The 16749-nt window shown below is 39.5% G+C and overlaps 1 protein-coding gene across 2 annotated transcripts; it reads right to left on the reverse strand.

Moving 5' to 3' along the window:
* Positions 1-889: 889 nt before the first annotated feature.
* On the reverse strand, positions 890-13485 carry itgb6 (integrin, beta 6). 2 transcript variants are annotated; one of them, XM_044352872.1, is made up of 16 exons: positions 13228-13485; positions 10605-10674; positions 10193-10272; positions 9740-9938; positions 9396-9642; positions 9101-9266; positions 8781-8942; positions 8531-8626; positions 8208-8297; positions 6826-6960; positions 5001-5418; positions 4697-4919; positions 4139-4233; positions 2242-2361; positions 1991-2157; positions 890-1546 (listed from the first exon to the last, which is right to left on the reverse strand). In XM_044352872.1, exons 2-16 carry the CDS (start codon positions 10657-10659, stop codon positions 1448-1450), a joined length of 2352 nt encoding a protein of 783 aa, XP_044208807.1. In that variant the 5' UTR covers positions 10660-10674; positions 13228-13485; the 3' UTR covers positions 890-1447. The 2 variants fall into 2 exon arrangements, with proteins under 2 accessions (XP_044208807.1, XP_044208798.1); XM_044352863.1 differs by having other exon boundaries at positions 10605-10809.
* Positions 13486-16749: the final 3264 nt, after the last annotated feature.

Here is a 16749-nt window from a genome sequence, read left to right on the forward strand (position 1 = left end):
TTAATACTTAAGTAAAAGATCTCAATACTTCCTTCATCACTGATAGATATTCCTAAATAAATACAGTTGAGTAATTTAATATGACTATCTGTCCATTTTATACCTGGAGCAGTGGTGTAAGACGTATTGAGATGTTTAAGTAAAAGTAACAATAAAATACTTCATTACACACTCCAGATTACTATCACTGATGCAGATATAATTGATCAGCTTAGGTTTGTATGTAGAATCTTGATCTTCAAAGTCTACAGCTGTCAAATAAATAAAGATAAAGTGGTTTAAAAAAAACATAAATATAGCACAGTCATCAGGTACAGTAAACAGCACACTAATGATGACAGATGTATTATATTTTGACCCAGAAGCCAACAGGTGCTAATATACCGGAAAACTAGCTGGTTTCTTTTTGTGGTAATTTGATGAAACAACTTTATTCAGTAAAATGCAGCAAGTGAGCACAATGTAAAGTAAAGTACCTGGTTTGTAATCTAGTTTTGAGTATTCAATTCAAGTATTCAATCTCAACAATATTTGTGATATCATATTTAAATAAGCCTGAATTAGGACTGCAACTAATGAATAATTTAGCCAACGAATAGTCAGATAAAATTGCCTGCTGTAATTTCCCTCAGTTCAAGGAGATGACAATTGATGATATACAGATGTTTAGTTTTGTCAGACCAGCTGTCCAAAAGTTAAAAATATGCAGTTTACTATCATATATGCCATAGAAAAGTTTCAAATTGTCACATTTGAGAAGCTGCAACCAGTGTACATTTGGCATTTTTGCTTAAAAAATGATTAATTCATTATCAAAACAGATCAACTCATTGATCAATCAACTAATCATCGCAGCTCTACCCTGAATGCTTAAAGCATCACTTCACAATAAGGCAAACATCAACTTTATTTATGTCCCCTGCCGTTAAAAAAACTCAATTATCAACATTGAAGGCTCAGCCTTACTTAACAATAATACATCAAACACAACATTTAAAAAAAATCATTGTCCTATGTATTTACATTCATTAGAACAAAACAATTTTTTTTCAGTAGTAGATTACTCATAGTGTAGTGTCCTCCTTTCCAAGCTGCATGTTACAGTAGCCAGATTTAATTTTAGAGTTCGTAGGATGATGCAACAGGAAAGAACGGTGTTTCAGTGTGCAACGGCACCTGTCAGCAAACAGTGCACTCTTACAGCAGCAAATTCATCATGTAGTGTATCTCTCACAGTGTTGTCTACTGTGTACAACTTAGAGTTTCATACCATAAACAAACTTTTAGTACAAAAATGTAAATATCCATTGCCATGTCTCTCTCTCACACACACACACATACACACATAAACACACACACACTCACACACACACACACACACACACACTCACATACACACACACTTAAGTGCACTCAGATGTTGGTTTGTATTGCCTCCAGTTTGTCATCAGTAGTGATCCATTGTAATAATCTTTTCTTTCTCTCTGTTCTTATAAGTTACATTTTTAAATGTAGATGTCGAACTTCTGAACAGAGGGTTGGTCCCCTAAAGAGAGACAAAGAAAAAACACAAACACATGAATCATAATCACTTTAAATTAAGAAGATGGCACAGGGGATCATTAACTATTGTCACCAACACATTGTGGCTTGAATATTATCTGATTTTGTTATTGGCAACTACTCTAAATAATCTGTAGCTCTTAGTCCTAAGAACATTGGTACCTACTGAACATGTAAACCTTTTAAAAACAGGTCAAGAATACATAGTTATATTTACTTATAAAGGCTACATAATTTCCTAAATCAGCTGGTCATTGCTCCATGATGTGATTTTAAAAGTCACAGAAGAGTAAGATACTGTATATATCAGGCTTTGTAGGATCATCCCATTGTTATTTTTGGTGTTTTCATGGGATTTGTTGACAATAAGAAATATAAAACTTTAAGTAAAATCATCTCATATAACTAAGCTATTTCAGAGCCTTACCGTCTGCCACTTTGCCTTTGACCTCTCAGCCTCAAACTTGGCTACCTCTTTGCGGTCGTGAACCGACACCAGCACCTTCCACACAGCCAGCAGGATCAGACCGATACACACGACGGAGAGGGAAACCCCCAGAATAATCATGGGGATGTTTGGAGGCTCAAGACAACCTGTGACGGGACAGAGGATGAGATGAGGCACGCACTTGAACTCCCTTTTGTTAGATCTGTTTTCTATTTTGTCGTTAAGCTTACCGTTCATCTGGAGATTGTAGGCAGTGGTCCCCGTGTCACTTCCTACCACAGTAAATGAGATCCGGCACTCATTCTCCGTCATCAGCATGCATTGCATAGAAGGACTCTTGTCGTCATAATCTGAAAGGACATGTGAACATACGCATCTATAAGGAGGGGACGAGGGCACGAATATATCGTATATTATCTTCCCTCCCAACATTGTGCTGAGAATGTAAAAGGATATACTCGCCTCTGTTGTGCTGTCAGTGTGATTTCCATATCAAAGACTACAATCTGGTGTGTGTGCATGTGTGTGTATGTGTGTGTGTAGGCCACACCATTGTATTTCACATCTGAAGCCTGAAAATCTTCAGTGATAATCAGATATACCTCTCAGCTTGCACAAGTATGGCAGGTTTAAAATAATCTCCTCTATAAAGGAAGCTGAGGTCCTTTGGCCATTCACATGCATTACAATAGCTCTGCCTGTACAACAAGGTAAATAATATGTTCCCTATTGTCCAGTGCTGGCTGAATGGACATGGATGGTGTTGTGTTAGAGACGGGGTACAGGCTTCAGAGAGACACCCGAGTCGATGCAGGTCAGCATTCCTTCAAATCTCTGACCCATGGGGAAACTTAGCATGGTTGCATGTTGATACCGTGATCAAAATCAAATGAGCTGGGAGAGCAAACTCTAGCAGCAACAAACATTTACAGCACAGGTAAGTGATCATGCTATGAGGACTGATGGTATATTTATATATGTTACTGCCATCAGATCTGGGGGGATTTAGGTTTACGTACTTTTTTTTTGCTGCTTCTCAAAAAGCATATCATAAATGAAATGATTTTTTCCCCTTCCAGGTATCCAGTGATATCATTTCATGCCAGTGTGATATAAAAATCAATTTGGATAGACTTAAAACCTGCTTGAGATCCTGTTTGTTGACCCTTCAGAGAAAAGATGTGCTAATGTTTTTGTTTAGTTGGAAATACTGTCACAGCGTAGTGCTGTTTGGGAAATTCTTAATCATCAATCTCTTCCAAGAAACTCTGACTTCCAAGGTTGGCTGCCAAAAAGAATCACATTCCTCAGATACTGAATGTTATCAAAATAGATTATACATGGATAACAAGGATTAAGCAAACATGGATGTTGTAATAAAGATTATGTACATTTGGTCTTTTTTTTTGTGCTTGTGAATATCAGTGTACCAGTGTTTTTTCAATATAATCCCAGCCTACAACTGAATCCAATGATGATGATGTAACTTTATAAAATGTGATGGCAATAAAATATTCCATGTGAAACTATTTGAATCAAGTTTCAAGTATAACCAGCTGAGTTTCACACTGTACTGACATGACCTGCTGGTATGAAATCTCAAAAACATAATTTATGGAATGCTTTGGAAAATAGCCAAAAGTAAAACATGCAAAATCATAAGTATTGTCCTTTAAATCAAAAGCCTGCATCCAACTCTACTGGTTAGACAAATTATTTATATTTTAAGTTTAAAAAAGATTTTCAAAAGCAACTACATCAATTCTTAAGCTGCCAATTCATTATGCTGTGATGTTAGGATCTCATCGAGTTCTTTTTTTTTTCCAGATTGATGGTCCTAAACAAGCTGCAATCAAAAACTCACAAAAAATGTTATTAAAGGTTATTTTTGTTTGACACATATAAGGAGTTTGGTCTCATGTAAAGCATAATGTGTGATTTTGTGCACATTTACCATCTCATGACATATACAGATATCTGAGAATATCTATATTAGTATCATGATAATAATTTCAATCATGCTGTCCAGCCCTACACCACCTGACATACACAATAAGATGAGTGCAGAAAAAACAGAAACATTTTACTACTTAAAGCAGAGGTTCTCAGACTGGGGGAGTCATTCACCTGCTGTTGTGTTGATGGAAATTTTAGGGACACTGCATGTTTGATCGCAGACCTCTGCATCATCCTTTCCTTGGAGGTGGCACTCTACACAGGTCCTGGTGTTACAACAAGTGGAAAAACAAAAGGTCAACTTTACCCTTGTACAGTAAAGTCTAATGAGGTCTAATGATCACTGACACAGAAAGTACAGAGGAATCACAGAGTTGTCCACTTATCAGAGTTTTCCCAAGGCCTCACTCACTCCCTATCACCCGTCTCCCCTATAACAGTGCTATCAAATGGCACTAACCCTGACAGCTGCTTTACAATGGAGAAAGGAAATCTCTTAGTGCAGTGTTGGGGACATTAGTTGTCTTTTGATGTCACCTAGAAGATGTAGACACATGTGAACAAGAGGACCAGAACCTGATATGCCTGTGCTCAAAGGAACAGACAGATCATGTGGCGTAAGGAGACAACATCTTATATCCTTCTGTTAAAGAAACAACAGAAGTAAAGCCAACAAAAACCTCTACATTACACCTTTATTCACCTCTGATGGCATGAATGTGTTCTCACCTTGCAGAGTTACAGACGTCTCCGCATGTTGGGCACTTCTCACACTTGTCCCCAGATGCTCCAGGTACAGAGCAGACACACTGGCCGCACTCACACTTCCCCCGCCCGCTGCAAAGGGCACCATCCTCTGACATGCACGCCTCAGTGCTGGTACTGCAGTTACAATACTCCCCTGTCCAACCACTTTGGCAGTGACACTCTCCGCAGTCACACACTCCGTGGCCTACAACACAAAAACACTAAAGCAACACGCTCGCCACAAAAACATGTGAATAATTTCTAACATTCAAATGTGACTACTCACCACCACACAGTTCCCCACGGAAGCGGACACAAGAGTAATTGTCACACTCGCAGTAAGGTCCGTAGATGCGGCCAAAGCTGGACGCATCACACACACACTGTCCGCAGTAGCACTGCCCCTGACCGCTGCACATCTCGGACTCATTGTCTGCAAGGCAGTTACTCAACAAAGCACTCTCCTCATTGCATTCGCACTCCGCTCCAAAGAAGCCTGGCTGACAAACGCACATGCCACACTGGAAAGCCCCTTGGCCTTTGGTGCAGTTGCTGCTGTTTGCCTCAGGAAGCTGCCGGCAGTCACAGGAGCAAAGAGACTCCAGTTCCACCTCCAAACTGTCTTGTAAGCCCACCGGTTTGAGGGAGAAGTGCCGAACTCCAGACAGGCATCCCGGGAGCTCCACAGTCACATTGAACACTACCTGAGGAGCAGAGAAGTGATGAAAACCGGATTAGTTAGTGGTTTGCTTTTATGGAGGTAATCTAAAGAATAGGTCTGGTGATATATATTTTTTTACTGTCAACAAATCCCATAAAAAGACCAAAACCTACAGTGATTCAATCCTATTATCAAGTATTGCCTCTGTATCCAAAGTCTGATATAGTGTCATATGTGCCGTAGACTTCCATTGTTGTTCAAAAACTATTAAAGTCCAATTCATTTACAGAACAACTGCACTCCAGGTACTTGTCAGGTGTGCTCTGGAAGGGAAACAATCAGAAGTCAAAAAAGCTTTCATACTCTTTTTTTAGTAAATTAAATGGCTGAGCACGAAGGCAGATGTTTCAGCATAGACGCTTTCTTCAGTGTGGGTAGACTGACGACTGAAGAAGGCATCTATGCCGAAACATCTGTCTTTGTGCTCCATGTAATTTATTAAAAAAGAGATATTTCTGAGAGATCTTTCAGAGTTCAACAACTATTAAAAAGCACATCAATGAGTCAAACCGTTTGACTGGGTGAAATGTTCCTTCATTAGGATAAACACAGGCACGGAAGCACCAAATGCGTAATACTCCGCTGAAAATAATCCCCAACAAATGCGCTATTTATTCCTCTTTAGGGACCATTTGCTAAAAACTATGGTGCCCAGTTGTTTTAGGAAATTCTTTAGCCTTTTTCAAAAATTAAACATTGTTTGTTTTGGTCATTCCATGGGATTTATTACCAAGAGGAAAAATATACAGTATAGCCAGACTTCACCAGCATCACCCAGTTAAACCACAAACAAAAAGGCACAGCTTTTTGTTGCAGTGTCTCCTAATGACACAAGATCATCTGATTGTATTTTACAGCTCAACGAGAATAAAACTGAACAAAACTGGCCACAAAAAATGAAATAAATGAGACCCTAGACAACAAGTAAGAAACTTAGGTGTCACCTTTGACTCAGAACTAAACTTCAAAGCTTGTGTGGTGAATTTCATTTCATTATATTTGACAGGCTTGAGCATTGTAATACTCTCATATCTGGTCTAACAAGCCATAAACAGGTACAACTGATCTAGGATGTTGTTGCCAGTGTTGAGTAAGACCAGAACAGCCTGCTTAAAGACATGAGAACAGATGAGTGTCGAAATCTCTAAACATAAACTTAAAACGAACTTACATTTTTACTCTGGTTTTTGTTTAAAATGTTTTATGTTTGTCTTATTTTTTTCTCTCTCTCTTCTGTTTATTCACATTTTGATCTTATATTTCCATATTTTTATTTTTGGTGTCCAATTGTTTCCCTGTTGATCTCTCTATGGTCTTATCAGTCTAATTACTTTGAACTGCACTAACCTGTTTAAAAGGTACTGAGTCACAGAGAGCAGAAATAACTAACCGTCTCTCCAGGTTTGATGTTAGAGCAGCGTTTAAGGTCAGAGAGGACTGTCCCATCTGGGCAAATGGCTGTGAAGGACATCTGGAGCTCCTCTGTGTCTCCAAGGACCTCCAGTTCAATCTCTGAACGTAGTTCCTGAAAAACAGTACATGTGTATTGCAGGACACTGTTTGGAAATGCAATCAGCTGTCCAGGCCTAGTACAAAATAAAAAAACACCAAAACACAACTATAAAATCAACATACTGACTTCTATTATCATGAAGCGGGATTTCCAGGGCTCTAAGTGGAATTACGCTTTCACCCTGCGGTGAACTCTTACATGCAGAGACTGTATAAAACGTCCAATCTAGTTCTCTCTGTTGAGGGTGAGTCATCATCCCAGGTGTGCTGGGCTGCACAAAGCAAAGAGTGACAGCTAACCTCAGCTGAAGGAAAGACTCTGTGACGGACTGTCTGGGTGCTAACAGAGGGTTAATTGTGTTTCCTGCAGGCCTGCAATTTCACTGTGTTTTCCGTGTTGCTAAGGTAGAGAAACAGGGGAGGAAAGTTTATGGGATACACACAGCTGAAGAAGGATTAGGGTGAAGTACACAAAGGTAAAACAGATTCAAAAGATTTCACAGTTGTTCAGTAAATATGTTGCAGGTATTTAAAGTGGGGTAGCTAAAGTATCCATCCACTAAATAGCAAACATTGATTCAAAAGTGTGGTGAAGTATAAATACTAATCAAGTGTCTTCTATCAATACATATCCTTCTGTTTGTTTGCTGCAATCAGTGCGATAACAGGGACTCCTCTTCAGTGTGTTTAAAGTGGCAGAGACTAAAAGTGGGTGTGAATGATGTAACCTATGAAGTAATTAGAGGACTGTAGACTTGCCACTAGTCAGCGCCGCCAGAGGGGATTTAGACAAGGACAGTGAGTGCAAGAGCTTAGACACACAGAGGAAAATAGATAGAGAGAGAGTGCGGAGGAAAGAGCAAGTCAGAGTCAGAGGGGCGAGGAGATCAAACAGCTGGGACAAGCAGAGGCTTGCTGTCAAACATGCTGATGCAAAGCACAGGGAGGTAGAAGGAAAGAAGTCATGGAAGGAAGAATGAAAGAGGAAACGCAAATAATAAGAATGACTGGGTGAGGTAGTGATATATCACCTATCATGTAAAAAAATGTGATGCACAGAGGGTTAATCAATACATCCTGTTAGTGTTTTAGTTGAACTGCTGAACTCTGACTCAGCGCCAAAACATTTCTAATGCTGAATAACCTGATTAGATGAAATGTGACAGTTTTTTTGTTGTCATAAGGGCGGGTGTTCGTCTTCTGTCAGTGTCTGACGCAAAGCCTTCCCGCACATTCAGATCACCAAGACTGTTTATTTACTTTGTATGCTGTTACAATCAGTTCCAGGATGTTCCGCGAATCTTTCTCCAGGACTCCAACAGTGGCGCCAGGTATGAGATTTGCATAGTTCTGTGGGGAAAAAACAGATAAACAGCAAAGTCATTCTTACAAATGTGGGTAGACTTGGCTCCGTCCTGAAAGCAAAGAAAAGAGGGGGGAAAGAGGGCTAGTTCTAACAGGTTCAATGAGAATGTAGCTCAATGAATAAATAGGCCAACCTCAGTAAACACTGTGCTCACACAAATTTTTCCACTTTTCTAGTTTGGTTCTACTCTAATACCTTTATGAGGAGGAGCTCTTACCTTATAGTTGAATTTCTGCTCTTCTGTCACAGCAAATATCAGTAAGATATTGTTCTCCGTTACCTTATCAATCAGCTGACCAAGAGTTGGATACTCCTGAAATAAAAATAGATGATATACTGTGTGACTCTCATATGACTCAGGAAATGACAGTTATGAAACTGAGGGTTTAAATAAAGAAAATGAAAACATGAACAATAATGAATATGATATCAATATATATATATCTATATGAAGTGTGGTGGTCTACCTGCACTGTGGACATGGAGTATTCATTGTTGATGTCCAGGTGACACTGTCCATCGTTGGGAATCACAATGCCGGCCATTTTACTGTCCATCCCAAAGTGTGAGTCAGCATCACTGACAAACACCAGCAGACGCATTGAATCATTCCTCCAGCCTATCTTGTCCTATCGTGAGACATTGTTCTATCAGGAAAGTTGCTTATCTTGCTCTCTTGAAATCAACTGATTCAAACTGACTAATAACACAATGACAGGTTACTTCATTTCCCAATAAAAGAAAAAAAAATAAAAAATTCACATAAAAATGGCCATCTTTTACAAACCCCACAAACGGCTGCCTGCATGACGGCATCAAAGCCACACTCTGGCACATCAATGTTTGCAGATACACGCTGCTTTTTGATTATGTCATTGAACTTGTCAGTGCTGCTCGTCAGGGACAAGACATGTTTATACCCAAACGTTGGCAGGCAGAATGAGCCTACACCACTGTAAGACAGCAGAAGCCAAAATCAAACATTAAACTGGGATTCAGTTCAAAAATTAAATGTCAAACCTAAAGCAAATATTCGACACGAGGATGATGTGGAAGTTACTGGTCTTGTTTTAATATTATACCTGCAGGGGTTGACGAGTTCTTCCTCTGTGATCTTGATAAAGGGCAGAACAGGTTTCTCCACAAAAGAGCCAAAGCCCATGCGAAATTTACTAGTCAATTTGGCCATCTCTTTAGACAGAGTGGAGCCCAGGTCCTTGATCATCGCCAGATCATCAATCATGGACGCTGACAGGTCCATCAGGTAGTAGATGTCCACAGGATAGTCCTCTGTGTGTTGAACTTTGACTTGGAAAGTCACCTGACTGCCTGCCCCAAAAATAAAATCAACACCTTAATTCTGTCTGACATTGAGGAGCCATTTCTGGAGACAAGTAATCAAATCAAAATGCTTAGGATTGCGTACCAGGTCGCAGCTTGAGTGTCATCTTTTGTGGGGAGATCTGAGTGCTGTTAAAGTTGCCAGTCCTCCTCCCGAGTGGGAGATCCTGGAGGATTTGGTCTCCGGAAACAGGGAACTCCAGCTGGTCCCTGGCACATCCTTTTTCTAGTAAGCTTTCCAGTGTGTCACATCTTTCGCTGACTGAAAACCAGTCTGTGAAATTCTGAGAGATGAGGGGAAAAAGTCACATGTTGTGCTGTGCACAGATTACATTTTGTTTTACAGCATGCCATATAAGTTTTATTATCATCCGCAGGGGCAACTTCCCAAACATGCAATGTTTATGTTGTTAATCTGTGCAAGCCTAACCCCCCCCCCCCCCCCCCCCCAAAAAAAAAACCCATATATTTTTGAATGCATTATGGTCATCTACTTACATGACAGGGATTTTATACCGACAACCCTATAGCTGCTTACCTCCTGTGTGCACCAGGCACAGTGAGGACTGAGTTGTAGGCAGTCATCACAAGTCAAAGCGCTGCCGGCTGAACAGGATCCTGCAGGTAACAGAAAAACAGAAGAGAGAGCATGTCAACACTGTTTCCTGCAACAATTTAAAATTTTCCAGGAAGTAGATCTAAATTTGTAAAAAAGTGCCATAAGATTTTAGATCTAATAAAAACATCTTTTCTGTGTTTAATTTAGGGTGTGATATATTTATTCAAATGTGATTCACAGTTTAAAAATACTTAGATACAAAAGCTTTTCACTATAAAGCATGTAAACCAATTATAAATACCTAAACAGCATTAATGAGCTGCTCTTTGGACACTGTTACTCTTTGTTTGTACAGTATAAACGCGTTGCCCTTGATTTTCCTCCTGCTTACCCTCCACGGTGTTGATCCAGTAGCGGAGAATCAGGCTCAGCAGTATAAGCCCCATTAGTCCGTGAAGTTACTGGTTATGAAGAAACAGAAGAAGAATATTTCATGTTGTCTGTCTCATATTCACAGGAGTGAAACTTGTCCAGCGTCATGCCTCCTCTACTCAACCGAAGGTAGACTATAAAGCTCTGCTGCCGCCCCGTCCTACCTGGATATGAGGGGAGGAGGGAGGTGAGAGTGGCTGCCTCACCTGCGCTGCCTTTTATGTTCACTTCCGTCCAGGTGAGAAAACGAGGCGGGCGCGTGCAGAAATACAATCCATAGCGACATGCTGACAACTGTCTGATAATGAATCAGATTTATTTTTACAGGAGTTAGTCATATTTAGAACTAATGAAGAATGAAAGAAAAACAAACACACCTATTAGTGTGTGCTTAGTGTTTGTAGTATTAGTGTAATGGTGAAAAGTAACTTAGGCCTACTACATCTACTCAAATACTGTAATAGAAACTTTTTAGGCACTGTACTTTAGCTGGAACTATTGTACTTTTTACTCCACTACATTCATTTGACAGCTATGTTTACCCATTTTTTAAAATTAGGGCGTTACCCAAAGAACATATAGTTTACAGTTTAAAATATAATGCATTATTAAGGATTAATTCAGGGTTCCTAACCTCACAAAAAAAGCAGGATCCAAGCAGAGTTGTTAGCAGTTCCACTAGAGACATTTGCCCTCTAAACTTCTCAGATGGTTTCATTTAAATGCTCAAAGAGGTAAAAGGCTCCAATATTACAGAAAAACAGCAAAAATTAGAGAAAAGTCTAAAAAATGATTACAAATTTGTGTAGCCGATGTTTGTTTTTCCTTCTTTCCAACCCCATTAAACGCGTCTTGACCACCCAGTTTTATTTTATTACCCTTTGGCGAGGGCCCGACCCCGGGGATGGACTAAACTTTGTATAAAGTACTTCAAACAAGCTCCAGCTACAGCAGTAAACTTCTGCTTATGAAGTGGTATTAACAAGCTAATAATGTACGTTTTCTTTTGATACTTCACATACATTCTATCGTTAATACTTCTGTACGTTTACCTAAGTGTGACTTTGAATGAAGGACATGTAATGGAATATTTATATATATATATAATATATATTAATATACTTTTCCTCACATAAAGAAGTATTACCACTAGTGAGCCTTACAGTATATAAAATACATTTTTGTTACAGCAGCCAAGTTGCATCAGTTCCCAAAGCATAACAACACAAAAATAGAATTACAAAACTGTAAATAACAATCTTCAACAAGAAACTAAAGCAAAGCTGGGATCACACGCTAACTCTAAATATATATACAATGACATAATGTTTGTTAGTAGTACAAGCTGTGAACCCCGCCTATGTAGACTGGCATTACCATATCTTATTACTTAAGTGGTTTAACATTTCTCATTTTATTTTATCTCATTTAATTTCTCTGTGTTTTTCCATTCCATGAAATAAAGTTTGCTTAGTTCAGTGCTGCCCAAGTTAGTAAAGGATTATTTATACAATCCCAGCATTATTTCATCAGTGTTATATTCTTGAATTAAGGATACTCTAATATATTGGACTATGGCTGAAGGAGAGTAATAAAACATAGGCCACACCATGAGCAAATACAGACTCTATACCCCGACTGCCCAGACACTATAACAGGAGATATGTTAATCTTTAACAACACAACCTGAACATGAATCATTGTCATTGTCTCATGAGAAATTTTTCAGCTTGACGATTAACCTCGCAGTAAAAACAACTATGCTGGCCCGCAGTAAAATATGAAATATGACCGTGAATGTGTGTGTATAACACGGGGGTGGAGGGCGAAGCTGCGTAGATGTTAACATTGACAGCTGCAGTGCAAATTTTCTTGCTTGTCCTAACTCAGAGGAATCTCACAATTCAGCACCACACCCCTCTGGATCTGGGTGAGTCCCATCTGTCACCCCAAACCAAACCCCCTCCACTCCTTGGTACTAATCCCTCTCACCCCTCTCTTCTCCTCCTCCTTTCTTCTTCTTTCAGTGACAGCCCTCTCCCCTCTGCTCTCTGTATTTTGATCCTTCTAACCCAGTAGCCTTCTTCAAGTGTCAGTCTGTGAAATTGGCATTTCCTTCAGTGTTGGGAGTCTTTCATTTATACCCCTTTGGTTTAATTCCTCTCATTTACTGTCTGTCAGTTTACCTGTGATCTCCTCTCCTCCCCTTTCCTCTCTTCTCCTCTTCTCTTCTCTCCTCTCCTCTCCTCTGCAGTGATATCTCAGCATGATGCAATCAAACACCAAATGTTTGTAACGTCTCATTTTTTAGGTGATTTTATGTTCACGTCATGTGTAGCAATGTTAAAGGTCTTGCGAGGTTGCACTATACTGCTCCTCACAATTCAACTTGGCTCTATTCTTAATTTAAAGCCTGTTGCCTTTCAGTAAGGCTTTAGGGAAGTTTTCTGTATGAGAATCATGACATGATTTTTAAAGAGTGTCACTCTCATCAAAATTCAGCAATCCATAATTTATACTCTCACATATCTCCTTCACAGCTTCTAGTAGGTATAGATTAACCCTGCAATGAACCAACTCACCTTCAGGGGCGTCCTCTGATAACATGCTGTCTCGTCTCAGTCTGTCTTCCTTGTCATCAAGTGAAAAGTGGAGAGAAGTACTGTAGAGAGTAGAGTATCAGGCCAGTACATTCAGTCCTATTGTATCCCGGCAGTCGTCAGAGTAACAGTAAACCTATTGTAACGGCGCCCTTTATGAAGCATGGCGCTAGGGTGACCCTGCTGCCCATGCTCCTTGGCTCATGTATGCTGGTGTGCATGTGTGTGTGTGTCCAAATGAGTGTGCATGGGGTCATGTGTGGGTGTTTGTACAAGCTCCAACTTGCTTGTGTGTGTGTATGTGTGGAGGGGGAGCCTGTGATGATAATGAGTGACAGTAACAACTGTTAGCTGTGAGACCTCCACAGGAGCTAGCTTCTGACTGATGTGGAAGTGTTGCGCTCTAGAGGCTAAAGCTGGTGTGAACTGCAGCACTATGTGTGTGTGGGCACATATTTTTTCAAGTTCAATTACTTATTGCAGTGAGGAGGAGGAGGAGGAAGCCAAGAGAAGGAGTGATATGTGGTATGGCTGGAATGCAGGTGCACACATTCATGCATGTGAAGGGAACTAAATAATACAGCACAGGTCTACACTATAAAATTATTGAACGTTAAAGATGATATAATCCAAAAGCACAACATCTGACATCCTTCTATCCTTAAACAATGAAAAGAAACACCAGGGGACAGTTCACATTTCATGGGTGGACAGACATGCAACAAGTGGTGAGAGAAATAGCATTGCTTTCTTATGAAAAATATGAATCTCCAAAACTTCAAGTTTTCATGAGCTGTGAAAACTGTTTTCAGGTAATCCAGTGCAGTTTTAAATTGTGTATTTAGCTTAAGAAGTAGGAGAATTTTCTAAGCCCATAAAACACTTAATCCCTCAGTCCTCCAATTTACCTGAAAAAATCTAAATGTCCACATTAGCAGATACCTGATTTTTACTGGTAGGTGATGATATGACACTTATTGCAAGTGCAAAATGTACAGAAGACATGTCAGGAGCATCTGATATCCATAGTTTGTTTACTGACTGTTTATGGACTGCTATGTGCAGTATGTCAAAGTGACTGAGCACAGGGAGCTGTAAAGTAAACTTGGAGACTAGATTGACAGGCTTTTTTACTGCTTTCTTAAGTACTTAAGTACTAATATCAATGGCTTTACCTGTGCTACATTTCTGACATTGATGTGTTGTATTCAGCTTTGCAAAGCCAAGAATCCTACAACTACTGCATGGCACTATCAGCAGAATATTTAATTCAAGTTTGCTTTGAGTCTCTTGTCCTTGAAGTTAAATCTTTCTGAAGGCTTTCTTATAAAGAAAACGTGGCTAAACTTTACACTAAATTGGAGATATATTAGTTGGTCGGTAGGATGTATTCACTTTGACACTTTATTAATAAGTCCCCCTATTTAGCATTTATAAACAGAATATAAACACTTAATAAATTGTTTATAACACACTACAATGAAGTAAATAGAAGATATAAGTGTTTATTTATGTATTTATAAACAACTCCTGTGGGCACCCATAAGTGGAGGCTGGTGTATAAACAGATAATGAATGACAATAAAGTATAAGACAGTTGTATTAATATAAAATATGTCCTTAAAGTGTCCTTATATCTGCCTGTAACTTCAATATAGTGCAACATAAACCATTTTTAAATGTTTATATACTCAGCTTTTTAGTCTCTTTACTCCTGCTGGAAACTGAGAGATTACAGAAATGTATCTAAACAACAAAGTTACGATCTACAGTCCAGGTCAAACCACAAGACCTTTTGCAGAGATTCAGTCGACTAGAAATGATGTAAACAATAAAGACGCTGATATGGGTGCAAGGCTTAGGCAGCTCGATGAAGGCAGAGTATGTGTCTGCACCCCAGAATTTTATACACAGCTTCATAAAACATAAAAAAAATGTTTCCATCCATTGTCATTCTTAGTCAGGCCAAGTTCACATCAGAACTTGTGTTATTCAGGTCAGATGTTGTATCTAGTCCAGCAGTGAAGTAACAAAACATGGCGCAGTCTTATAAAAGTAGAATGCAGTTTAGTACAGCATACAGTATAAATGTAAACTTTAAATGAAAGTTTACTATCTATTTGACCCTCTTGGTGTTCTTCCTTTTATCACATCATGAAACACTTTTGAAAGAATAGAATTAAGAGAAACCTGCAGTTTGTGTCTTTAGGAAGCATCCCACGTCTTGAATTGCTGACATGTATCACACTAAATGAATGATATCGGATCCTGAAGCAGGCCTCCCCTCTTGATGTCTGTGCCCTGTGTCTGACCTTGGGCTTTCTCAAGGGATCAGTGCCATGTGTCCCCTCAGCTGTGGAGAATTAAAGGAGAGACAGAGAGGAGAGGAGGACAGGAAAAAGAGAGAGAGAGAGAGAGACTCTACTTGGCATGTTCTTTATGATCAAAGGGTGGATACCCTTAGGCATTTGATTGACGTCTGTGTGTGCATTGGGTGCATGGGACATGCATGTATATTCCTGGAGTTGAAGTTGAGTGATGTGTGTTGGGGGAGGGCGACGACAGAGGGTGTGATGGCTAATCTTGCACCCCGGCAGTTTTGATCCCTTTGACTGGTAAGAGATGGGACATGGTGCCTTTATGTCTCTGAGATCAGCTGCGCTAAGTCTGAGATTAAGAAGGGAGATCCGGTATAAGAGTGAATCTACAAAGGCAGTGTGCCTGAAATAGTGCAGGAAAGAGCTGGAACATGAGCTCACACATGTTGCACTTGTTGCCCATCTGACATGTCATAAATTGCATACATAAAATCAGACATAGTCACAGAGGAAGATAACCAAGCTGGAAAATTAACTGTGGTCCCATATTTAAGTGACAGCTCACAGCGCCCTCTGCTGCCAGACAACACAAAGCTCAGAGGATTTTATACAGAAGATGTTTTTTAAGGTTTTTTCTTTTATGGTCTTTATTTTATGCAGAGAGCATTTCAGGTATTTCAGGGAAGATAAGCTGGTTCTGATTTGAGCTGCAAATTTGTAAAATGCGGTTTGTTCTTTTAAAGTCTTAAAGGGGCAATCCACTGATTTTTTTTCCATTTCACTGGAAAGTTTAACCACATTTTCTCTTTCAAGTTTACTAATCACACGAAGCAATACTCATTACATGAAATAGTGTTTTCTTTAGTTCTAGCAGGAACTTTCCAAAGTCTGAAAAAATAACTTTAAATGATGTAACCATAGTTATCTTCCCTCTGGACTGGAAACTTGTCAATTAAAATGGAAAACCTGCGTTATGGTTGTAAGGAAACATGCTATTGAGTAACATTACGGAAATTGTATCCAACACTTGTGGAGCTGGACCCAAACTAGGGAGTCAGGATATATCTTGGCCTCTGCTAAAGACCTGTGACCAAAAAATATCAAAAATCTTCAAAAAGACCAAAACCAACAATGAATGAATTGATCCTACTAACAAGTATTGCCTGTAGAGTCACACTGTTCCACG

Source organism: Thunnus albacares, chromosome 1 (assembly GCF_914725855.1).
Source record: "Thunnus albacares chromosome 1, fThuAlb1.1, whole genome shotgun sequence".
Lineage (NCBI taxonomy): Eukaryota > Metazoa > Chordata > Actinopteri > Scombriformes > Scombridae > Thunnus > Thunnus albacares.